The sequence below is a fragment of the Chinchilla lanigera genome, unplaced genomic scaffold, assembly GCF_000276665.1.
Source record: "Chinchilla lanigera isolate Chin_1 unplaced genomic scaffold, ChiLan1.0 scaffold00029, whole genome shotgun sequence".
In the NCBI taxonomy this organism is placed as follows: Eukaryota; Metazoa; Chordata; class Mammalia; order Rodentia; family Chinchillidae; genus Chinchilla; species Chinchilla lanigera.
Genome location: NW_004955430.1, coordinates 2,336,262 through 2,360,565, shown reverse-complemented (window position 1 = coordinate 2,360,565; position 24,304 = coordinate 2,336,262). Strand labels below are relative to the sequence as shown.

Sequence of the window (24,304 nt, the reverse complement as noted above, 5' to 3'; positions counted from 1 at the left end):
GAAGAATTTTCCTGTTTGTGCAACAAATGGCTTGGCCTCGATGGCCTTTTAGTGTCCGGCTAACATTCTCTGCAACATCTCTTCAGCCCTAACCCCTGGGCCACACCATAGTGGCTTTTCGTGCTGGTTCTGTTTCTCCTCATTATGTAGTAGGTCTACTAGAAATAGTTGAGTGCTTCATTTCGGATCACGGGGCCAAACCATCAGAGCTGCCCCTAGACCTGACTCACAGCCCAGTGCATGTTTTTTTTTGTTTGTTTGTTTTTGTTTTTTCTTCCTATACTGGGAATCGAACTCACAACCTTGCGCTTGCCAGGCAGGCACCGTGCCACTGAGCTAAATCCCCAGCTCCAGTGCACGTCCTAGACATCTTAGTCTTGAAGCTGTGTGAAGAGACTTGGCTTGACTGTGGGTCATCACACTTGGGAAGGGCTGAGTGCACTTTTAGAACCATCTGGGACAGTCACTTCAGTGCAGTATGTGTGTGTGTGTGTGTGTGTGTGTGTGCGCGCGCGCGCGCAGTTTTTAAAGTGGAGGATCGGGAAGCAGAGTCTGGGAACTAAGCTACCCAGACTCTGGAAAGTGGCTGGGGCCTCACCTGGGAGCTAAGCTGCTCAGAGGACAGCTTGAAGGTGGTGGTGATCTTCTTAGCCAGCACACTGGCCTCATTGAAGCCAAAGGAGTACAGGGAGATCTCAGCAATCATGGCATAATCTGGGACCATCATGGCCACAGGTCGGAAGAGGGCCTGTGTGTGCGGCACATGTGTGAACGGTGGGCAGGCCTCATCCCCCCACCCCAGGGCACCACCCACTCTTTGGACTGTGTAGTCCTCAGACGGTAGCTTCACCACCCTCCTCCCAGCTAATGCTGGGATTCCCTTCTGTACCACATCTGCCATGGCTGGGCCTTTCACTGTCCTGTGGCTGGACAACTCTGGCCATTAGAAACAGGTCTTTTGTGTTGCTCTGAACCTGCCTTCCTGTAACTCCCAGGAGACGGCCCCCTTTCGGCTCCTGGCTGTTTCTCCTGCAAGCCCAGCCTAGCAGTGGCTCTTATCAGCGGGCTCTCACAGGCACAGGCAGGCACCCCTTCTCCCATGTCCTGAGGACAGGCCTGGGGGTTCTCCTCCATGGGTGGGGCAGGGGTTTAGGACCTGGGCAGGGGTGCTCCCATGGGGAACTGCAGTCCCTGATGTCCAAGCATTTCAGAGTCCAGGCCAGAGCTCAGGCCTTCCCGCCACCTGGACCTGAACTTGCCTTTAGATTGTCAGGCAGTTCAGTGCGGCCAGCGTATCCTGGGTTCATGGTGATAAACACTGCACAGGATGGTACAAGTGGGATCTCCACCCCCTCAAACATGAAGCGCTCCACCTGTGGGGGAGGGAGGTCATCTTGTTGGGTAGGAGGTATCCTCCCCAACACTCCCTCTGGATGGACCTCCCATGCTCTCAGGTACCCCTGTCCCGGCAGCAGCCTGTTGGCTAGGATCCTGGCATGGGGTGGATCTTCCCTCAGGATCTGACTTAAGACCGCAGGTCCTCAGTCAGGTCCTAGTTCTAGGCCCTCTAAGCTCTCCACATATTTCCTGTCTCCTACTCCCTCCACCCTAATTCCCGACACTGATCTCCCTAGACTTTGGTAAGCTCAGGCCTGACTAGGTGGGGTTGTCCGTCAGTCTCTCAGCTCTTGATGCCGGGACAAAATCCCTGGCTATGCTGAACAAGCCTGAAGAGAGGACCAATGCCTGGAGCTTTCCCTGAGCGTCAGGACAGAGGACAGCACCCCTTTATCTGCCATAGGTTGGTGTGGGAGCTGCCCACAGACCGCGGGAAGGATGTGGGCCTTCCTGCCTGGCTACAAGAGCCCTCTAGAGCCTGCTCAGCAAGGGTGACAGTGAGGGGACAGTGACACGAGGCTGTGACAGTGAGGCTGGCCCCAGGCGGGCCCCGGTGCCTGGCTTCGCACCCTGCTGCGTGGGAGCTGCGTGATGGCGGGGGTGTGGCCCGGCGGTGCAGTGGGCAAGGGTAGTGTGCAGTGTGGGCCCACGGCTCACCCGCTGTTGCTGCGCCTTCTGGATGGTGGTGATCTGCTGCGCCACCACAGACAGCACCTCGATGTCGATGCGATTGAACTCGTCGAAACAGGCCCACGCCCCAGCACTAAGTGAAGCCAGAACGCGGGGTGGGGACATGTGTTCAGACCCAACATGTCACCTCCCTCCGAGGGCTCCCCGGACTCCACTGAGGAGAACCCCTAGCAGCGCAGCCGCAATCCCACTGCCTGCCCCCACTCCAGGGCCCACTGAGGCTGAGCCTTGGCTCCTGCTCCTCTATCACCCTACGAGGCTCCTTACAGGCAGTGTCCTCCCCCAGCCCTCCCTTGGCAGACGGCTCAGCCTTCTTGTCCCGTCCTGTGCCACCTTCACACCCAGCCTCACCTGGCCAAGCCCTTGAAGAACTTGCCCATGGCCATGAAGTCGAGCTGGTCAGAGCAGTTGAACACAACCGTCTGTATGGCCAAGGCCTTGCCCAAGTCTTTGGTGGTTTCTGTTTTCCCTGTGCCAGCTGGGCCAGCTGGGGCACCCCCAAACTTGAGGTGCAGGGCTCCGGTCAGGGTCAGGTAGCACCTGCAGGAGTGAGAGGAGGTGGGTACAGGCTGCATCTGTCCTGGGCGTACCCAGTGGGTGCATCTTCTTCCGGAGGATTTCCACAGCCCTGGGGAGCCTCCTCCCCGGGACCCAGGGGTGCCCAGCCCCAGCTGCCGGGGTCCGGTTGGAGCCCGGGGCAAACTGCTCAGTGCTCTCCTTGCCCACTCCATGGCCCTGTAGAGCTTTGCTTGGGACCCACCTGGGACCAGCTTACTTCCCTTCCTCGAGACCGCCCCCCCCCTCGGGAAGGTCACCCCTCACCTGTCAGTGAGGGGCGTGATCACCAGCCTCCCGCTGTTGCCTAGGTACTCATAGCCATAGATGAACTCGGCATTCACAGCCCGGATGTACAGGTCACTATTTGTCCAGTAGTACCTGGGAGTGTGGGGAGATGGGTTCCTGGCCAAGGAGCCCATCAAGGAGGGGGGGCTCTTTTGGGAAATGAGGGCATTGAGATCCCCCTGCCCAGCTTGTCCTAGAGCCCGGAAGGCAGGGACAGGTCTCTTGTTAACTGACCGCCCACCCCTCCCCTGGCTCTGTCCTGGCAGCTGCTCTGGCCCCAGGGGACCCCCATACCCTCCTCACCTGAGCTGTGAGATCCACTCAAAGTCATTCACACTGACCACATCCTCCTGTATCAACCTGTGTACCACATCCTTGGCGTGGACCTCAATGACAATTAGTGCCGACAGCACTGCCCGCTGCATGCGGGAGAGCTTTCCCCGTACCAGGGCCACCAGGTCACTGAGCTGCAGGAATGGGGAGCACTGTCAGAGATCCTGGACCCCCGGGGGCTCCCCTCCCCTGCACAAAGAATGAGCTTCTGCCGTGAATAGCTTCTGTCTCCTGGCGGCTTCTGACTATCTGGGATGAGAAGGGAACAGGGATTAGGCACAGGGTAGGTGGTTAATAATAACAAGCACATGCATGCCATCAGCTTCTTTGTAACGGGCATTGCCCCAAGCTTTCAGGGTGGGCAGTGGAGCCTGGTGAGAAGTTGGGGCCTAGAGTGTAATGAGAAGCCTATGCATGGAACAAAGGTGGCTCAAGGGATGGCACGGAGAGACCTGGGTGTGTAGCTTCCTCACTGACCATCAGGAGAAGGCACCTGCTTGGCCTCCGGTCCCATCTGCTGTTGTGAGACCCTTATTTTAGGGGTGTCTGACTTTCTGTCCTCTAGACTTGACCTCAGGCCTCTTCTAGGCTCCATATACAAAAGAGTTACTGGAGTGACAGGAATCTCCTGGGGGTGTCAGGGGCGTGGGGAACAGTGATCCTCTACACTCCCACCTGCTGGGAGAGCTGGGGGAACAGTCGGACGCTAAGGCTGCCGGTCTCCAGAGCCTGTGCCACCTCCATGGTCCAGTAGGTCTGGCAGCCAGCGATGGTCACTTGGCCAGGCCAGTTCAGAACCCACTGTGTCCTGGGCATCTGGGAAGACAACACGGGCAGGCTGACTCAGGCAGCTGCCAGGCCTGACTTTTCCTCGCTTCTCCGCTTGAAGGGTGTCTGTGCTTTGGTCTTTCAAACTCTGGGTTTAGATTGTTAATTTCATCAGTGCCTCAAAAGGAGAGGAGCCATTAAGCTCTGGGGCCCCCGTAGGTGGGAAAAATAGATAAATCATCATTTCTGCAGCACATGAGCCTTTGGAGTGGAAGGGGGGAGACTGTGATCAGGGAATATAGTCTGGGTTCAAATCCTGCCTTGGCAAGTCTTGAGCAGAAAACATCTCTGAAGGGCCTCGGGGATAGGGCGCCCCCTGCAGCCTGGCTCCTGGTGGAGCGGCTGAGAGAGCTGGAGCATGGCGAGTGCATAAAGCTAGTGGGGTTTCCAATTACTATTAACAATGAATCTCGCTTTCCCAGTGTGTGTGGAAAGGAGAGTTTTCAGATTCCTGCCTGAGCCCCCAGGGACCTCTTGGTGGTAGGGTTGTAGCTTGAGAACAGGCAGGCAGGAGCGACAGAGGCGCTGAGCAGGGCCCGGGCAGGCTGCGTGGCGGTGCTCACGTTGGGGTAGGCCAGGATGGCCCTCTCAATAATGCTGCGCACGCTGGCCTTCATGCTGTGCTCGACCTCCCGCAGCCAGTCCTCCACATTGCTGGATGGGTAGATGGAGAAGGACAGCTGCACCTCCTCCCCTTCGGCCGAGTACATGTGTGTGATCTCCAGGTCCTCCTGGAACAGCAGCTGTGGGAGATGGGGACATGAGCAAAGTCACCTGGGTGTGTCTGTCCCAGGCTGACCCCAGCCCCAGCCTGACCCCCAGGGCCAGGTGCCCTCCACTTTAGAAAGCCAATTTTGCTTAGGGGACCTGGGCATGTCTGGGCCGGGCTTCCCTGACCACAGATGGGAAAGGTGCGCCTGCAGCTCCCAGCTGTGGCCTGGTCCCAGCCAGGCCTGGCCTGAAGCAGGCCCTTGGGGAAGGAAGCCAGGTCTGTTGTGTGTGTCACTGTCCTGCTCAGGCCTGTGTGGGCACCTCTGAAGATGAAGAGGGTCACAGTGCCTCACAGTGTTAGGAAACAGGAAGCACTTGGGGAATTAGAAGCCAAGGGCTCCCAGCCCCAAGCAGAGGGGATTTCTGGGGCTGACCTTTCCAATGGTCCTGGGTGTGTCTCTGGAGACCAGAGATCTCACTTGCTGCCTTGTTTGCCCTAGAGGGCGTGGCACAAGTGGAGAAATTTTCTCCCCGGGGATTGCCCTAGAGGTCAGGGACCTGAGCCACAGGCCCAGCTACCCACCCGGGCGATGTTTTCGAAGCACTTGCGCAGATGGGGCTGCACAGCAGTGGGGTCCTTTGTTTGGGATAAGATCTCCAGTAGTTCATCATCTGACAGGAAGTAGAATCTGCCAGGGAATAGGTGAGAGGTCAGGTGAGCTTTCTCGGCCTGGCAGCTCCAGCACCACTGACATCTTTACATCCTTTCCTACAGGGCACTTGAGACCCCAGCCTCGTGGGCAGATGCTGACAAAGTGGTATGAGCCCTGGCACCCACCTGGTGTGTGGGGTGCTATGCCCACCTGGGGAAGGCGCTGCGCTTGGTCTCCAGGTACTCGCTGAGGCCCTTTTGCACCTGGTCCAGCAGCTTGTTGCAATCCCGGAGGCTGTCCAGCAGCCTCTGGTCGGAACACACATTGATCACCTGCAGGCCCGGGCCAGGGTAAGAAGGGGGAGCATGAGCCTGGTGCAGCTGAAGGCAGCAAGGCAGCTCCACCAGAATGCCCACATCAGCTAAGGACCCTCAGTGGGGCTTGGGAAGGAAGAGGCAGGAGAGCTATCCCCAAACCAGAGGTTGCCTCCATCAACCCTACTATCCCCCCCAAAAAATTCCAAGGTCAAAAACTGAGGATTAAACAAAGCTAAGAAGTGTGCTTTGATGCAGGACTTTCCAGGGCCTCTAAAATGCTAACATGGACTATGAAGCTCCCAGAGAAAAACCATTACTATTGTGTTTATTTATTTTTTATTATGAGACAGGGTCTCACTAAGCAGCTGAATTGCCAGGCTGGCCTTAAACTTGCAAACCTCCTGCCTCAGCCTCCCAGAGTGCTGGGATTCTAGGCATGTGCCACCACGCCTGGTTACTGAGGAGCACCTCTGGGACTGGGGCACCTTGGGCTATGACCAAAGCCTTGGACTTGTCCCCCAGTCCTTGCTGAAGTAGGCTCCCGAAAGTGTGACCGGGGCCCTTGGGGGTTGCAGCTCGCCTCCCGGTTCTCGTTGGCATTCCTCATTATCTTCCTCCAGATCCGCTCCATGGTTTGGTAGCGCTTGCTCTCCACAGGCAGTTGCCGGTTGATGTCCTCAGAGCTGAAGATGGGCTCCAGGTAGAGCCAGGAGCGTTGACAGTTCAACCACTCCTCCAGCACCTCCTGACCAGGTCGGGTAGGAAGGCAAGAAAGGGACCTTCAGGGCCTCAGGATTCAAGTTGGGTTTTACACCCATGACCAAGATATTCCACCTCATCAGAGTGCTGGTCAGGGCACTGGTCTCCGGAGATGCTTCTGGATGGTACTGTCAGCATGGAAATCCACAGAACAATGGCTGGGATGCCTGCCCTCCAGGGGCACCCTACACCTCTAAAGGCCCCAGGGTTGCCACTCTTCCCTGTGAGAGGCTGTGCTCAAACCAGCAAACCCCACGGTGACCAAGGAAAGTCCCCACACAGAACTCTCAGGTCTGTGACCTCTCCAGGATTCTCCAAGGTTAGCTGAGATCCCTAAATACTCCCTGAAACATCAGTCTAAGGGTGCGACATCCTCAAAACCAGCCCCATTACCCTTTGCCTGCCACTTCCCCACTCAGTCTGTGTGTCTTCTCCCACCCGTGCAAACCCATTCATTCAAATCTCTTCTTCAGGAGGTTGAAGCAGGAGGATTGCTGTGAGTTCGAGGCCAGTTTGGGCCTCAAAATAAATTCAAGGCCAGCCTGAACTGCATGGTCTCAAAAGCAAAACAACAACAACAACAACGACAACAACAAAAACACTAAATGCTGCCCTCTCCACAGCCCTAACTGCTTTTTTCAGTAACTGAGGGCCATAGGCAGACAGATTCGTCCACCCAAGTCATCCTCTTCTGAAAGGAGGGTCTGCAAGAAAGCCAGGAGCTTGGTGAACACAGCCCCACACCGATGCCTCTGAGAGTCACCTGAGTTTGGCTGAGGGTGGAGAGGGTGAGGGGAGAATAGCGAGGGGCCCACCTGGGTCAGCTTCAGTTTGGTCTCCCAGGAGCTGATGCGCTGCTCAAAGGGCTTCTTGTAGGGGGAGAAGGACATGCTCTGGGTCATGATGATGTGGTCGTCAAGCAGCTGTGAAGCCTCGTCTGGGCTCTTGAGGATGTAGGTGTCGGTCTCTTTGTAGGGCAGCACGTTGAACAGGATGGTTGACCATTCCTTCTCCATCTTGTCCAGTGCCTGGGGTGTGGGATGAATCGAGGTTGGGTCCCAGGAAGGGGCTGCTTATCGTGCTGTCTGGCCAGCTCTGGGCAGGGAAGAAGAGGCCCTGCCGAGCTATGACCTTCACATGGGTCCCTCTGAAAAGTACTCTTAGCCTACCTGGTCAACGAGTTGCCTGTGGGCTCCTGTCTGAATTTAGGTCCAACCCACTCTCACATGTATGCTGCAAGTGCACGACACACTTACACATGCATGTTGGGAGGCAGCAAAGGTGCCAGGCAGGAGTGCAGGCTTTGGTCTCAGCTCTGACACTTACTGGCTGTGTCACCTTGGCCAATTGCTGAACCCCCTCCCCCGAGCTTAAGGTATTGATAGATTGATGGGTGGGGATGTTATAGATTGATTGTGGTGATGGGGATGGAACCCAGGGCCTTGTATATGCCAGGCAAGAACTCTACCCCTGAGCTGCACCCCTTAGCATCCCTGTACTCATCTGTTTAGTGAGGATAATATCATCAGTTTGCTCCCAAGATACTGAAGGGGTAATAGGAATAATAGCAGTGGTGTGTGCCATGCCAAGCACCTCGTGCACATCAACTCACTTCATAGAATGCACCCGCCTCCTTGGGTATAATGACCAAAGGGATGGGGGCCATCCTTCCAAGTGGCTATCACTGCAAGGGCTGGAGGTCAGGGGTGAGCCTGCTGGTGACTGCCCACCTGCTCGATGGAATACTCCTTGCCAGCCACCTCTGCCACCTTGCTGATACTCTCGATATGGTCCTGCAGGTTCATCTCGAGGCAGCGGGCAAAGGTCAGGTTGGCTTTGGGCCTGACGTTGATGTTGATCTCATTGGATAGTATATCCCAGTGCCGGTTCCGCATGCCAGGGTTGCGTAGCCCCTGGATCAGGGGGATGTATGGCTTGAACTCCTCGATGCGGGTTCGGATGTCTAAGGCCACATCTTGGCAGGCTGTCAGGAAAAGCAGATGGTCAGAGAGGCAGCTGGCACAGGCATGGCAGAAAGGGAAGGTTGGCTTGGCCGCCTACCTGGAATGTCCTTGAACTGCTTCACGCACTTGTGCATGGTCTTGAAGGACTCAATGACGTTCTTCTCCAGCTGTTCAGCATCAATGGCTGACAGGGGGTCATTCATCCAGCTCTCAGACCAGCGTAGCCAGTCAGAAGCTGTGGTCCAGAGGTCCAGGTAGGGCTGGAACTCCTTCACCATCCGGGAGAGTTTCTCATACTGCGGGGGCAAAGGACAGGGCTGGGGCTATCGTGGGATCCACAGGTTTTCTCTATGCTGCTCCTCCTTGGGCCAGTTACCACACTTCCCACCCCTGCCCCTGGCTGCTCTCTCTGTGCCCATCTCCATGCTCCCTTTCCTGGCTCTGGGCTTTGAGCTATCAAGTCAGGCCTAGGCTGAGCCTCAGGGGCTCCTGCATGTTCCCCAGGTCTCCTTAGCCTGACAGCCAAGGTGGTGTTATCTCTGCTTTGCAGTCTGCCCAGTCCTGCCCCTGTCATGCCAGAGCCCTGCCACCCAGGAGCTGGGCTCTGATGTGGGCGCAGACAAAAGCTGCTTCCTCAAGCCCTGGGGTAGGAGGGGCCGAGTGCTCATGGGAGGCCTACATTGGTGATGGGCAACCCAAAGATGCGCTCCCGGTTGTTGTAGAGCGTCGCCAGCTGCTGGCACTCCTTCAGCTGCTTCTTGACCCGCCGCACCTCATTGGCAATTTCATGCGCTCGTGCAATCTCCACATGGACAGAGAAGCCAGCTACCACCAGCTAAAGGCCAAAGGGCAAGGATCAGATAATCCTGCAGCCCCACCCCAAGCCCATGCATTCATACACACACACATACACACCCAGGGAACCCAAGCTCCTTGGGCATTGACTCCTGCCACCTCTGGGCTGCACAGGTTGCTATCCCACCACAGGCAAGCTAAGTGCCCCAGGACGACATGGCAAGAGTGGGGGGATCCAGTGCCCTGAATGCTGTTCACTGTCCACAACAGAAGGGTTGGACCCCACTAGTCTGGATTTTCCTGGAGATTGCTGTCTTTCAGTTCATTCTTTCAGTCACGTGTTCACCCATCTGCCCACTTACCCATCACTCTGTGACACAGCATGTCCGATACGCAGGAAGCAGGGCCAACGTGTAGCACTGAGTATGTGTGTGGTGGGGAGCAGTCCTAGCCCAGAGCCCCCCGCCAAGCCCCACCTGCAGCCCTTCCAGCTTCTCCTGGAAGTTGTTCTGATCCATGAGCTGGATTTTGCGGAACTTCTCCTCATCCTCGATATGCTGATGCCGCACTATCTCTATCTGCCCGAGGATCTTAGATGGCCAGAAGCTGGCAGCCCATCTGCACAGAAGAGCGGTTGGGATTGGGGGAAGAAGATGGGGTGGAAAGGCTAGGCAGACACCTAGGTCTGGCACCAAGGCAGTCAAGGCAAACAGTGGGATGGGGGATTAAGGTAGCAGTCAGCTGGGAATGGGTGACTGGGAAATCTGAGTGAATTGGTTGAGAGCCACTGCCACCACTGAGGCAGCAACCCTGGCCCTGCCCTCTGGAAATTACTGTCACTATCCAGTGACAGTTAGACCCAGTGTGTCTAATGCAATGACAAGGGCACAGGGGAAACAAAAGCAATGAGGCCAAGTTCCCTCTTAAGCCCCAAGGACTGCCAGAGCCTTACCCCAGATGAGGCAAAGCAACAGTCTCTAGCCTGACTGTCCTTGGTGACCAACCTGGGCCACTATAGCTCAGCAACTCTTAGCCCACCGCCTGCTGCCTGCCCATCTCCCTGGCGTCAGGGACAACGCCCCCACTCACTTGTCATTGAAGTCCTCCGTGCTGAGGTTGTAAAAGAACTCGTCCATGACCTGGTAGTCATCCATGACCTTCACAATCCGCTCCTGAACGGAAGGTGGTGAAGGAAATTGTGCCGGGGAGGAGCTTACTGAGATGGAGCGCTCCAAAGTGGCCAGGTGTTAGGGAAGGACTGCCAGGGGCAGAACAGGAGGTGCAGGGGCTCCAATGGCCATGACCACCACATGCCCGCTTTCCAATGTCCTGATCTACACCTTCAGCCCTCCTGATCTCCCCGATAGCACAGCTCCCAAACACTACCAGAGCTCGATGAACTGTGAGGTGGGCAGGGAGAGGGGTTGAAGGTGGGGTGTCTTCCCAAAGATCCGGGAAAGCAGGGGGCGGGTGTGGTCTAAAGACCACGTAGGTGGCAGTGTGGTCAGGCGCAGAGCATGGGTGGAGGTGGGGGCAGGCTTGCAGTGGCGTGTCTTAGAGGGGACTGTGGACTAATACAAGGTGGAAGCCCCTGGAGGCCCATGGAGGGAGAACATCCTCCTCGGCCTGAACCTGCCACCTCACAGCCTCCCGAATCCCACTTATCCTCTGCGGATCTACCTCTTGGCTCCTAATCTCCCAGGCCCTGCCTACCCTGCCCCCAGTCCTTGAAAGCCAGCCCCGTGCCTCCAACATCCTAGACTTCAGATGCTCCCCTGACTTCCAGTTAAGCTCCGCACTAAGCTCCTGGCCCCCAGCCTTACCTCCAGCCCCACCAACTTTTCAGGGATGCCCTTCATCCAGTCTCGCAGCTCCGCAAGCTCTTCAATGCTGTTGGGCTTCTCATAGATCTTTCGGCTGATGCTGCGGAACTCTTCGCAGATCTGGCGCGGGAGGACAGCACTAGGGAGGGCTGTGTGCCCCTTCCTTGCCTTCCTTGGGGCCCATTCCTCCTGCTAGGTCCCTAGTGCCTCCCAACAGATAGTCGTCCCACCACAACTACCACATCCTGCGGTGCTTTCCAAGAAGCTCCCTGGGTTGTTCCGGTCTCCATGGGGCAAGAATGTCACCCAGTACACCTCGCCTTCCCAGTCTCCTCTGCTCCCACCAACACATGCAAGCCTGAACTTACACAAACTCAGCTCTGTGAAACAACCCAAACAGAGTGTACTGTGGGAGGGCTTCCCAGGTCTCCACAAGTCTAGGGGAGGAGGTAGCAACCTCCCCCAGGGGACAGCTCCCCACAGACAGGCAGCGATCAAGACAGGGTGATTCCCTGTTCCCATTAGATTGAGTGTCTACAGGCATTCCCAACCCTACCTGGGGATAGGATATCTGGCTAGGGCAGTATGTGACATAGGTGAGGAGGTTTGCATATTGCTGTGGTCACTGGGGCAAAGCAGATGGGCTCTTACACCGTCCACTTCCTTGTGAAGACTCTTGGCCAGGATGTCCATCATGGAAGTGGCCAGGGTCTTGCGCTTCTTGGACAGGCTCTGCTTGACATTGTCGACGTTGATATAGAAGGGACCAATGATGATGCTGCTGGGCAGCGAGTTGTCCAGGATCTCTTTCTCCTTTAGGTGGGTGAGTACCACTTCACGCACCTCCTGGGCCGATGGGCACTGCGTCTGGTAGGCTCTGAGAACAGCATGCATATGTGGAGGGAGAGGGCAATGAGAGGGGCAGGGTGTACCCAGACACTCAGACTTGAATGCAGGTACACACATAGGAGCACGCACTTGAGGAAGGCGGTAACATCGCTGTTGTTCAGCTCCAGGTACTTCCTGTACTCCTTGGCATAGGCCTGCAGCGGGATCATGGCCTTATGCATAGCGTTAACTATGACAGCCCGCAGCTCCTCCACCAGCGGCTCATGAAGGCCCACCGACTCCAGCAGGGGGTCCCCACAGATAAAGAGGTCCTCCATCACCAGCTGCAAGAGAGGGGACAGTAGACCTGGCTGTGGCAGAATTAGTCCACAAGAGCAGGGTCCCAGTTGTCATTGTGACACTTAGCAGGAGGTGCAGAATTGGACGAGCTGCGAAGTGGGCAGAGAGAGGGGTTGAAGATGGGGTGTCTTCCCAAAGATCAGGGAAAGCAGGGGCAGGGTATGGTCTAAAGACCACATAGGTAGCAGTGTGGTCAGGTGCAGAGAGCATGGGGCGGAGGTGGGAATAGGCTTGCAGTCGCATGTCTTAGAGGGGGCTGTGACTAGTACAAGGCTGGAAGCCCCTGGACACCCACTGAGGGAGAAGGTTCTCCTCTGCCTGGCCTGCCTCAGCCCAATGCCAAGGGAATGCACAGAAGGGGAAACCAGGTCGCCGATGGCTTTGACTGAGTAACAGGGGAGGTGAGAGTGGTCTTGAGTTGTGGAGGCTCTTGTGTCTGGGGAGTGGGCTGTGTGCAGCTGGGTGTGGGTACAGCAGTGGTGACTAGTGGAGACCTTTGGCACTAGTTCCACGGGTAGAAGTCAGCTTGTGTCTACTCTTGAGATGAAGAGAGAAGCCAGGAGTGGGCGGGACCAAGAGGGGTGGGATCTGGAGCAGATGTAGATGTGACAGAATTAGTTCAGCAACAGCAGGGTTCCAGTTGCTATTATGATACTTAGCAGTTTTCTGACTTAGGTTAATGATTAAACTTCTCCACGTCTGCAAGGTGGGGTTGCTAATAACTGCCACAGTTCAGTTTGTGGTGAGGATTACATGGGGCTAAGCATATGGCCCACCAGGTAGGATGCCGGTGATAAAGTTTAACCACTCTGACATTTGTGGTAGGACATATGGCCCAGAGAGCCACTAGCAGCCACAGCAGGAGGTCCCAACCTGCCCCCAACAGCTGCAGTATGTACCTTCTCCAACTGGGGCACAGAGTGGGTGGCCAGGATGCCCTTGTCGAAGATATTGAGCAGAGATGTCTCAAACTGCTCCAGCGGTGTGCTGTAATGCACCCCTGAGCCATCCAGCACCAGGTCCATGATGAACAAGGGATTCTTCTTGGGCCTGAGGGGTCATAGCTGGGCTGATTATGGGTATGGGCTGGAGGAGGATCCTCTGCCCTTCCTGCCAGCACTGCAGCTCTTAAGTTTCTCCATTTATGGCTCATCCCTCCTCCTTTCTCCCAGAATCCCCCAAAGTCACCAGAGAGAAAGACCTGGAATATCCAGCCAAGTTCTTCCTTGGGTACCACAGAGGGAGGATCCCCCACAAAACACACACACACACACACACACAGATCCTGAAGTCATCAAGACAAAGTCAGTTAGGCCCTGGGTACTTGTGGCCCCTGTGCCCTCCCCGGGAGCCCCTCACCTTTGGCTTCACAGACGTCCACCACATACCAACAACCCCCAAGTCTGGATCCTAGCCAGGACCCTCCTGATGGCTTCTGATGCACTTTAAATAAATCTAGCCCCCAGCTGACCCCAGGGGCGCCTTCGTGATCGGGACTGGTCTCTGTGACTTCTCCCATTTCCTCCTGATCAGGCTTCCCCACACTTCCCTACCCCGGCTGTAGCTGCCACACCATCCTCTCTTGATTGCCCCAAGCCCTTTCTCCCCTTGGGGCCTCTGCATGTTGTTCCCTACTTGTAGGGGCTGTTCATTAAGTCTTCACCCCAGACCATGTCATCGGGGCAGTCCAGCACACTGCCACAGGCGTCACTGATGAACTGTGTGAAGCTGGCCAGCGAGTCCTGCACAAGGAAGCGTAGCGTGTCCTGCAGCATGTACTTGATCATCTCCATCAGCTTGCGCAGCTTTGACATGAGGTACACTTCCCAGTTAGTCTCGTAGAGGTTGTACCAGCCCTTGCTCATGTCGCGCAGGCTGCTGCGCATAGCCACCTTCAGGGTGCTGATCCAGCTGTCCTTGAGGAACATCTGCACCTGGAGTAGCCACACGAATCACTGTGAAGCCACCTCAGGGACCCACAGCCATCATGCTTGAGGATTCTCCACACCAGGGTTCCAGCAGTGGCCTCAGGACTCACTGACTGTGGAAGGTTCTCCTCCACCAATTTACAGCCAAGCTCTGCCAACCGACACCCTCCTGTGACCCCACTGCCCCAGGCTATGGGTAAGAGCAGGGCAGTCCCCCTAAAACAGGGCTTTCTCTGCAGCCAGAGGAGAAAGACAGAGACTAGAGGCTATACCCCTCCCCCAGTATCAGGTGGAGGCAACTAGGGTCGAGATGGTGTGAGAGAAAAGGAGCCCGCCCTGGCTCTCCTTTTCTCTGACAGGCGAGCCATTCCCTTGGCCCCACCCCAGGCTCCGACAAGGCCTAGGAAGCCCTCACGCCCTGGTCGGAAGTGGCTGATGATCCCAGGCTTCTGGGGGCCCTGGTCTACCCCAGTGCCCAGGCACCTGGGATAAGGTCTGCAGCTGGATCTGCTCGAACTCCTCCAGGCGGCTATACTTGGAGAGGGTTGAGTGGAACAGTGACATGGAGGTCACGCTGTTGCACTTGGCCCGGACCTTGCTCAGGGCTGTGATGACTTCTGGCCGCGTGAGCAGAGACACAAAGGTGAAATCCTCCTTCTGTTCTCGGAAGGGGTACTTGGGAACACTCACCAGCCCTATGGGGTAGAAGCCAAGGGCCAACGTCAGACTGCCTAGGACATACCAGGGGGTCAGGACACATCTACAGGATTCTTGATGAGGAACACCTTTCCTGACTCCTCTCCAGAAGGGGTAGCCTTATTTCAGGAAACTTCTTTTCCTGTAGTCTGTCAATGGGTTGTCAACGGGAAAAGAAATTCCTCCCAGGACCCCCAGGTCATGGGCGTCTTTGAAAAGTGGGTGGCAACTGTAGTCCCTCTGCCTGTCTTCTCCCACCTGTGTGGCACACAACCTTCAGGCTACCTGGAGCCTTCCCTGACCATCAAGGAGAGAAGCAGTGGGCACCAGGACCCCTCAGCATGCCTGCTGTCTGCATTCCAGCCTGCACCTGGGCTTGGCGCACACTGGAAACCAGATCCCGGAAATGAAGTTAGCGGGGCTGGGAGAGCTCAAAGCAAAGAGGGCTCTCGGAGACTGAGAGCCTGCTCTGAGGCTCTCATCCACGAATCTGCAGCAATGCCAACCCTACTCTTGCTACTGCTCGAACTCCTTCAGGTGGCGCACGTGGAAAGGGTCCTTGAGGCCTTAACCATCAGAGCCTCTGTCATCTACCTTCTTTTTCCATACTTGGAATTGAATTCAAGGCCTTTACACCGAGCTACACCCCCCAGCCCTTCCACATTTTTTTTTTGTACTGGGAATCGAACTCAGGATCTTGTGCTTGCCAGGCAGGTGCTGTGCCACTGAGCTATATCCCCGGCCCCTCAGCCCTTTAAAAAAAAAAATTTTTTTTTTTTTTTTTTTTTTGGAGACAGGGCCTTATTAAGTCACTAAGTTGCCCAGGCTGCACTCTAATTTTCAATCCTCATGCCTCAGCCTCCTAGGAGTGCTGGGATTACAGGTATGTGCCACCATATCTGGCTTATTGTCTACTTCTGAATCTTAGCTTTCCTGGTACATGATTACTTTGTGGCTTCAGCATCATTCATGTTTTGTTTTGTTTTGTTTTTGAGACAGGGTCTTACTGTGTAGTTCAGGCTGGCCTTGAACTCACTCTGTATCCCAGGGTGGCCTTGAACTTGTGGCAATCCTCCTGCCCCAGCCTCCCGAGTGCTGGGTTTACAGGAATGCCCCACCATACCCAGCTGCATTATTCTGATAAATATTTTTTAAAAGTCGCCTCGCGGCTTCCCTGCTTTTCAGGCAGCTGCTGAAAGAAGTACATGAATGCTGGGGACAGATTGGGAGCAGGGGCGTGTCAGGCTTATGAGGCTCTCAGCGGCGGGACAGACCATCCTTTGGGAGGGGTGGGAGGGGGCAGTGGCCAGGTGGACGGCAGTGGAGTTCAGTGAGCCTCACCCTTCTCAGGCACCTCCTCCTCCTCCTCCTGGGGCAGGGTCACATAGGAGAAAGTGTCAGGTTTGGAGGAGACGATCCTGTCAAAGCTCATCTTGTTCATGCTGCGCTCGTAGTCCAGGATCACTTCTTTGGTGAGTTTGCTGAGGTGCTCGAGGACCCTGCCCATGGGGAAGAGACGGGGAAGTCAGGCACGCCACATACTCTGCCGACCCTATGCTATGGGCCAGTCCAAGGGCTGATCTGACATGGACTTGGGGACATACGCTTGGACTTTCTTTCTGGATCCACAGACACACCCTGCCTGGCTCTGTGCCACTAACCTCCCTCACCCTCATCCTCTGCTTCTCTCAAAGCTCTGGACCGCTGCATCAGTGCCTGAGTCCCACTTCCCAGTCATTCCGGTACAGATCGCCTCACCCCTCCTCCCACTCCAATCCACACCGCAAAATCACATCCCTCTGCTTAAAACCAGCCCGAATGCCTGGATCTCAAGGCAGAGCCAAAGCCCTTCTTGTGATCAAGAGGCCCTCCCCGCTGGCTCCTCCCTCCACTCCTCTCAGGCCACTCTCTCCATTTCTACATAGCTCCCACCTGGAGGCATCAGGTCTCCCCCTGCCACCCGAGTCTTTGGCTATGCTCTTTCCAACGGTGGCCGCAATCTCATCCACCCAGCCCCCACTTCTGCCTGACCAGCCCTTGGAGTCTCTGTCCTGGGCACAGTCTTTCTGCAAGAGGGCAGCCCTGTTTATGGTCCCAAAGTGCCTCTTCTATGCTGACACTCCTGACACTTCTGCAGGCTCCTGCATACTGTCTAACACGCTATAGGATGGCCAGTTCACAGGTGTTGTGTATACATGTGAAGAACTGCAGGAAAGCATGTCACCACGCGGTTAGCAGCAAGGGCCCTGATGGGAAGTGGCCCCTTCCATCCAAGTGTTGGAACCCTTTATTCCCTCCCTTACTCATGCTGGGCTCTCTAGCCACACTACCCAGACTTCTCCGCTTCCCTACCCAGCAGGCTCAGCTCAAGTGCCATTTCCCCCACAAAGCCAGCCCTGACTTACACCGCCTGGCTCTGGGATTAGATGACCTTCTTTACCCTCCCTGTCCCTGATTAGCACACTGCAGGCAGGACTTGGGGGTAGGCACGGAACATGAGGGCAGGGCATAGGAGCCTGACCATGAGAGAGACACAGGGCGGATGATCATACAGCTCCACCCTCTGTGCCTCGGGAGGTGACAGCACCTGCCTGGAGGTATAGTGAGGCTGATCCTGAGAAACACGGGGCCCAGGGCTAGGAGGCAGCTGCGAGCAATCAGAGCAGCCTCTGTTCCTATGCTGTCCATTCAGACACTCATGCAGCCTTGGAGCCTACCTGCTACTCATAAATCTGTCTGTGTTGCAACTTCTCCCCTCACTTATTTACCTGCCACTCAACCTTACCAACTGGTATGTGTCAAACTTGGTGGGGTAAAAAGTTAGCTATTCATTTTTGTTCATCTCCCTCCCCACCCTTACCCCTCCTGTTCTCGCTGGCTCTTAAGCAGCATGGTCATGGACTCAACCAATCCAAACCCTGCGGGGTCCTTGGCTGAATGTCCACTTGGAGCATTCAGTCAATCCATGGCTTTCATTGCTCCCCTTTCCCCTAGGACCTCAAATAGATCTACTTCTCTCTTGCCCCTCAGCTACTCCGACCTCCGGCCCAGGGGAGGGCGCTAGTCTCTTCACCCATCTCCCTCCTCCATCCTGCCCCTTACAAACCATTCTCCACTTGGACAGGGATGCAGGGAGGTGCTTTGAACAGGTAAATGATCAAGCTCCTCTGCCCAGAGTTCCCGTGGCATCTTATAAGATAGCAGGCCAGGTACCCAAGTCCCCCCACAGCACGCAGGGTGTGGTCCGGTCTCTCACTCCCTGGTGTCCCTGCACTCTCACTCCGCCCCAGCCACGCGAACCCCACCCGCTCTTCAAATGCCCCAGACTTGTCCCTCTCAGTTCTGCCCTGCTGCTCCCTCTGCTGGAATCCTCTTCTCCTCTCATTTTTTGGGGGGCCTCAACTCGAATGTTATCACTTCTGTGAGGCTTTCCCTGACCATCGAACATAAAGTAGCCTCCCTCTCACATGTCTCTGTTCCCTTCTTTTACTTTGCCTTCACAGAACTTAATCAGGACCCAAATCCCCTCTATTTTCATTCTTATTATTTTATGAGTATGTGTTCGCAATGCATAATGAAAGAATTCCTGGTGGGGAGCTGGTACATGTACATGAGGCATCTTAATCCTTGTTAGTTCCACTCTCCTCCCCTTCATTGTCTGTCTTCTTGACCAGGCTGTGAGCCCCTGGGGAGCAGACCCTTTCTTGGACATGTTTACTGCTCTGACCCCAGTGCCAGGCATAAGATGAATCCTTCCATCTTTCTTCTTCAGTTTGTATCCAGAATCCAGTCTTTTCTCATTTGACTCAGGGAAAGATGACTACTTCCAGGTGTGCATCTGCTTCCAGTGAGGCAGACGGAGCCAAGGGGGTGAAGTTTGCCCAGATTGCCACTGGCTTAGGAGCTGGCATATGACCCTGTTATGATCAGTGACTGGCACAGGGATAGGAAGGTCAAATGCCCTTGTTCTGCCTCTCTCAGGACAGTCTCATGGTGCTGCTCATATTTCTGAGTCTCATGGGTCAGGCTGGGGCTAGACTTCCCCTCAATCACACCTTTGCCTGCTGCTTCCTCTGTCATAGCCTATTTCCCTCTCCCTCAGACACTGCCCTGGAGAGGATTTCGTTCATAAATCACTTGCACAAGAATCAAAGTCTGCTTCTAGGAATCCAGTCTAAGATGGAATGCAGTGCACATTGGTGCATTCCTGAAACTGCTGCTGTCATTTTGCTGGAAAAATGAAGCCAGAACATGCTGGGGTCAGAGCTGGGAGGACCATGCCTGGAATATTCTCTTTTGGATTTCTTATTGCAGGCAAAGCCATCTATTCCCATGCTGTCTAAGCCAATCAGAGCCTGACATCTTTCATACTACAACCAAAAGCATTCTAAATGATATAAAATGCAAGAAATGAAATTGTGGATGGTCAGTGTAAGATGACTACATCAATTCAAATTTCCTAGCAGAGGAGAAAGAAAGAAAGAAAAAAGAAAGAAAGGAAGAAAGAAAAGGAAAGGAAGGAAGAAAGAAAAAGCTAGGAAAGGAAGAAAAGAAGAAAGGGAAAAGTAAATAATACACCCATGCTTTTAACACTGTTGGAATGAAGAGACTGCCTAAATTTCAAATTATCTTTTAGTAGAAAAGCAATCATCAACCTCCAGGGATCTGTTTCCCACACTCCTGCTTCACATCTTCAGGGAAAAGAAGAGGCTCCTAAGACAATCTGCAGATGAGAGGAAAGGTAGTAGCTATGGGACAGGTCTAAAATTCTGCTAGGAAGAGAAGGTAACAACACCAAAGGCGAGTCTGGGTAAATCAGAGCACTTAACTACCAGGGAAGGACAGAAAGAAGTGTGAGAAACTCAAGGTAGTGTTCTTTGTATTACTAAGGGGAGTCCTTTGAAGACTGGAGGGTTGGGGGGAAAGCCAGTAACCATTATGTCCATGAGATGTAAGAGAACAAAAATCTCAAAGAATACAATCAATTCTCCCCGCTCCACACATTAGTTTGCTACGCTGACAGAAGAGGGTTCTCTTGAGCTAGAAATTTAAAATTACCCTAAATCCACAGTAGATGACATTTATATTTTTCTGTAAGTAAAAGAAGGGGCATCTGGTGGTACAGCACCTCCCTGGCAAATCCGAGGCTCTGGGTTCGATTCCCAGTACAAAAAAAAAAAGAGGGTCATTTTAATAGATGAATGTTCCCTTGTACTTCTCAACAACAACAACAACAACAAAAACTAACAAGGACAAAGCAGAATAAAATGGTAACACAACACAACTTTCAAACACAACTAAATATCCTTAAACAAGTATTTGGGAATACGAATTTTAAAAACACCCTAACTTAGAAATTAAAAAATAAAACAGAAAGAAAAATAGGAAGAAAAAATATTTAATTAAATTTATGGGGTGTAGTGGATTGATAACTGGTGGTCAACTTATCAACCCCAGCTGAACTGAGTAAGTGTGGTGCTGGGTGTGGGAGGCCCACCTGGGGATTGTTGCCAGCAGCATAAGAGGCAGAACTGGAGAAGGAGAAAGAGGCTGTTGGGAGCTGAGAAAGGCTGTTGGAGCTGGTAGAAGCTGTTGGGAACTGTTGGTTCTTTTGGAGGAGCTCGTCATGCTGGCTTTCCACATGAACTTGGCTGTTTACATCCTCTGAGGAGCTCTGGACCTTGTTGGCATTGAGAATAGCTTCAGTTCACTTTGGGGGAGCTCTGGTCCTCACTTTGAGCATTGCTTCCTGGCTCCAGAGGGGAACATGGTGCACTGCCAGTCTCCCAGAGAAGCTTGCTGCATTGGCTTTCTTGGTGGGAACTCAGCCATCTTGATCATTGGAGGAGCTCGGGACCTTACTGTTGCTGAGGATGGCTGTGGCACCTTTCAGGGAAGCTTTGGGTCTTACTTTGAGCATTGCTTCCTGGCTCCAATGTAGATCCCTCAGCCTGCTAGCACAGATCCTTCATCCTGCTGGCATAGACTTTCTAGATTCCACCACTGACCTTTGGGCCTTCCCAGTGCAGAGTCGTGAAATAGGCCTACATGAGACGTTGTTGTGGTATCTGGGCCTCCAGTTGGATTCCTGGGAGGCATTGTTATGGGCTCTAGGTATTCAGCTGGACTCATGCAGGACATTAACATGGGATCCAGGCCCCCAGCTGGATTCCTAGTCTATAGTGTGTGGACAGATTTCCTGCACTCTTTTGTATACCATTTTTTGGATGACTATTATAAATAATCTTATAAATTATGTGTCCTGTATTATATATTGTTCCCCTCAAAAATAAACCCAAACAACACATGGGGAAAAATGCAAGATATGAAATCATCTCAGGGAAGAAAGCTAAATTACAAGTGCCCAAGAGAAAAGAGTCTAATGAAAATGAAATAAAGTACATTAAAGAAGAGCAAGAATATAACTAAAAGCATGAAAGTGAGAAACAGAAAGAACTAAAAAGAGCCAGAATTGAAATGTGAGACAGGTTGAACTATGAGATAGGTAAAGCAGCAGCAATATGTTTAGATGTATAGGTATAAATATATAATGGAATCCCTGATAAAGACAAAACAATGGAATACAACTAATATTTTAAAATTATGATTCAAGAGAAATTCCCTGAGATGAGAACACTTGATTCTCTGTGTGTTTATAAGGTCCACTGGGTACTTGGGAAAATCTGACGCATGGTCACTTGGCTCTGTTGGCTTTGGGGTTGTGGTAAGGCAGAGCATCATGGCAGGGGCATAGGACGGAACAAAACTGCTCATCTCATGGTGGTCAGGAAGCAAAGGGAGAGACAGGAAGCGGCTGGGCTCCCAATATCTCCTCCAGGGGCTCAGCCCCAATGGTATCACTTCCTTCTGCAAGGCCCCATCTCACAAAGGCTATAACCTTCTAGCTGTGCCATGGGCTGTGCACTGACTCTTTTTCATATAGGACTTTGGAAGACATTTCAGATTCAAACTATAGCACTGCTATATGGAGAGGACAAATGGAAGTTTTAAAATAAAGGCTGCAGAAACAACTGATTGTTGTTTGGACAAAGATAAAAATTAGACCCCTACCACACATAAGGATTAATCAAGGAAATATATGCAAAAAACTGAAGCCAAGTACACAATTGAAGAAAACTTTGATTTAAAGAAAAACTTCTCAATTATGACTCAAAATCCAAGTGCAATTGAAGAGAAGATTAATAAAACCATCTAAATGTTTATATTGCATTGCCGAATCACCATAAAAATTCAAAACACAACTAACACATCGGGAGAAGATATTTATGACATATATCACAGATAAAGAGCCCTAATATATAAAGAATTTTTCAAAACTGGACAGAAAAAGTCCAAAACCCCAAGAGATGAAAAAGTGAGCAAAAGGCAAAATATAAAAAATTATCCTTGGGGCTGGGGATTTAGCTCAGCGGCAAAAGCGCCTGCCTGGCAAGTGCAAGGTCGTGAGTTCGGTTCCGGTACCGGAGAAAAACCAAAACAAACAAACAAACAAACAAACAAAAATTATCCTTCATTATATGAAAAGATGGAAAAGATATTCCACTTCACTTACAATAAGATCAAATTAAAACTATGCTGAGATATAATTTCTTACCTTTCAGACTGGTAAATGGTAATACAGTATTCTAACACACCTTGGTAAGGCAGTGAGGAAACAGGAACTCTCACACACGGCTGGTGGACATGCAAAATAATACAAGCCTTGCAGAGAGACATTTGGGGATACTTTAAAAACTACATATGCACTTGTCTTTGTATTTAGCAACATCACTTGTAAGACTCTACCTAAAAGCTACACCTCAGTTTGAACATACGAATGCACAGGATTATTCATTGCACTATTGTTTATAATTTTAGAATAGTGAAAATGACCTAACTGTCCATTTATTAGAGAAAGATTGAATAGACTATGGCAGTGGTAGCAAATCTATGGCATGCATACCGCAGTGGGCATGCACCTCTGTTGGTGCAGAAGCCAAGTTGACCCAACATCACCCCAGCAGCCAAGCATCAGTGCATATAGGGGCCATGTGCATGCTTGGAAAAGGGGAGCAGCGCCAGCTGTTTTTATCATTGACAACTCTTTATTGCGTTTTATTTTATGACAAAATATGTTAATGTATGAGTTATTTTTTCTAAACTAAAACCTCAGTATTCAGGTTTAATTGCAGTGTCGGCATTTTGTAATAAATAAGTGGGTTTGGGGACTCGGTCTGTAAAAGATTTGCCATCACTGGACTATGGCAATCCACACAATGGATTACTCTGCAGTTGTAAAAGGGAATGAAGGAAATTTCAATGAACCAATGTTATGGTTTAGGTCCAGATGTATCCCCAAATCCTTACTCAGTCGTAGGTGGGGCTTTTTCAGAAGTGGCTGAATCTAGAGTATGTGATGCTGGGATGAAGGTGTCATTACTAAATCAGTTCACTGGTTTGGCACCGCCTTAATCCCAGTAGCCTGGATACTATATAAGGGACAGAAAGAGGCTTGTTTTCTCCCTTGCTTGCTTACTTTTGCTGTCTTCTGCTTGGCATGAACTGTTTTTCCTCTGTGATTTCCCTCCACCAAGACACCCTGCCTTGGAGCCAGCTGATTATGGACTAAAGCTTCTACAAGCAGTGAGCTAAATAAATCTTTCCTTCCTTAACTTGTGGGTGTTGGGCATTTTGTCACAGCAATGAGAAAAGTAACTAGGACAACTGGTAAGGATTGATTTCCAGGATATACTATAAATGAGCAGAATGGGAATGCACAAGACTTTCTACATAGTGACATAAATACACACACACACACACACACACACACACACGCACATATCATGGTACTTTACATAAAAAAGGAATTATAAGAAAATTTTAAAAATCTAAAATATCTGTGTCTACTCATATGTACAATAAGAAATACATAAGTGATAAACCAGAAACTAGTATTACTGGTAACCTATAGGCTCATGGTAGAACAGTGTGGAAAAGATAAAGAATGTAAACAGAATAAAGTGAATGGAGTATGGAGTGACAGATCACTGAATGTCTCTGTTTGAATAATATATATTTTGAATAGTGTATATATACAAAAAGGGGGACTATTACAGAGTAATGCTTGTATATATAATTGTCTATATAAGTAATATGTGTAATGCATATCACATATATATTTAATATATTTTTATATATGGGAAACAAATTAACAAAATTGTATTTTATAAAGTGAAGAGCATGTTCTACTGAAAAGTGTAGGAATAACCAAGTCAAGTAACCTTTGCATGTAGTATTTGTGCTATATGCCCCCAGGTTAAAGAGAAAGAATATTAAGCAAAGACACTAAAGAGCTACTTAGAATTTTTCTTCTAAAAG

General features: G+C 52.1%; 1 protein-coding gene across 2 annotated transcripts in view; it reads right to left on the bottom strand.

Annotated features, from left to right (window-relative positions):
* Dnah1 (dynein, axonemal, heavy chain 1) overlaps positions 1-24,304 on the bottom strand; it is a 67,543-nt gene that overhangs the window by 30,905 nt on the left and 12,334 nt on the right. For both annotated transcript variants that reach the window (XM_005387314.1, XM_013515571.1), the window contains exons 9-32: positions 16,268-16,425; positions 14,714-14,925; positions 13,938-14,236; positions 13,202-13,352; positions 12,093-12,286; positions 11,766-11,991; positions 11,115-11,234; positions 10,381-10,463; positions 9,768-9,909; positions 9,176-9,331; positions 8,594-8,792; positions 8,263-8,516; positions 7,348-7,560; positions 6,354-6,518; positions 5,667-5,788; positions 5,387-5,492; positions 4,656-4,835; positions 3,940-4,080; positions 3,235-3,398; positions 2,911-3,024; positions 2,440-2,628; positions 2,056-2,161; positions 1,260-1,373; positions 599-748 (exon numbers count right to left, since the gene is read on the bottom strand). In XM_005387314.1, the coding sequence (XP_005387371.1) occupies positions 599-748; positions 1,260-1,373; positions 2,056-2,161; positions 2,440-2,628; positions 2,911-3,024; positions 3,235-3,398; positions 3,940-4,080; positions 4,656-4,835; positions 5,387-5,492; positions 5,667-5,788; positions 6,354-6,518; positions 7,348-7,560; positions 8,263-8,516; positions 8,594-8,792; positions 9,176-9,331; positions 9,768-9,909; positions 10,381-10,463; positions 11,115-11,234; positions 11,766-11,991; positions 12,093-12,286; positions 13,202-13,352; positions 13,938-14,236; positions 14,714-14,925; positions 16,268-16,425 (3,958 nt within the window). The remainder of the gene's footprint in view (positions 1-598; positions 749-1,259; positions 1,374-2,055; positions 2,162-2,439; positions 2,629-2,910; positions 3,025-3,234; positions 3,399-3,939; positions 4,081-4,655; positions 4,836-5,386; positions 5,493-5,666; positions 5,789-6,353; positions 6,519-7,347; positions 7,561-8,262; positions 8,517-8,593; positions 8,793-9,175; positions 9,332-9,767; positions 9,910-10,380; positions 10,464-11,114; positions 11,235-11,765; positions 11,992-12,092; positions 12,287-13,201; positions 13,353-13,937; positions 14,237-14,713; positions 14,926-16,267; positions 16,426-24,304) is intronic.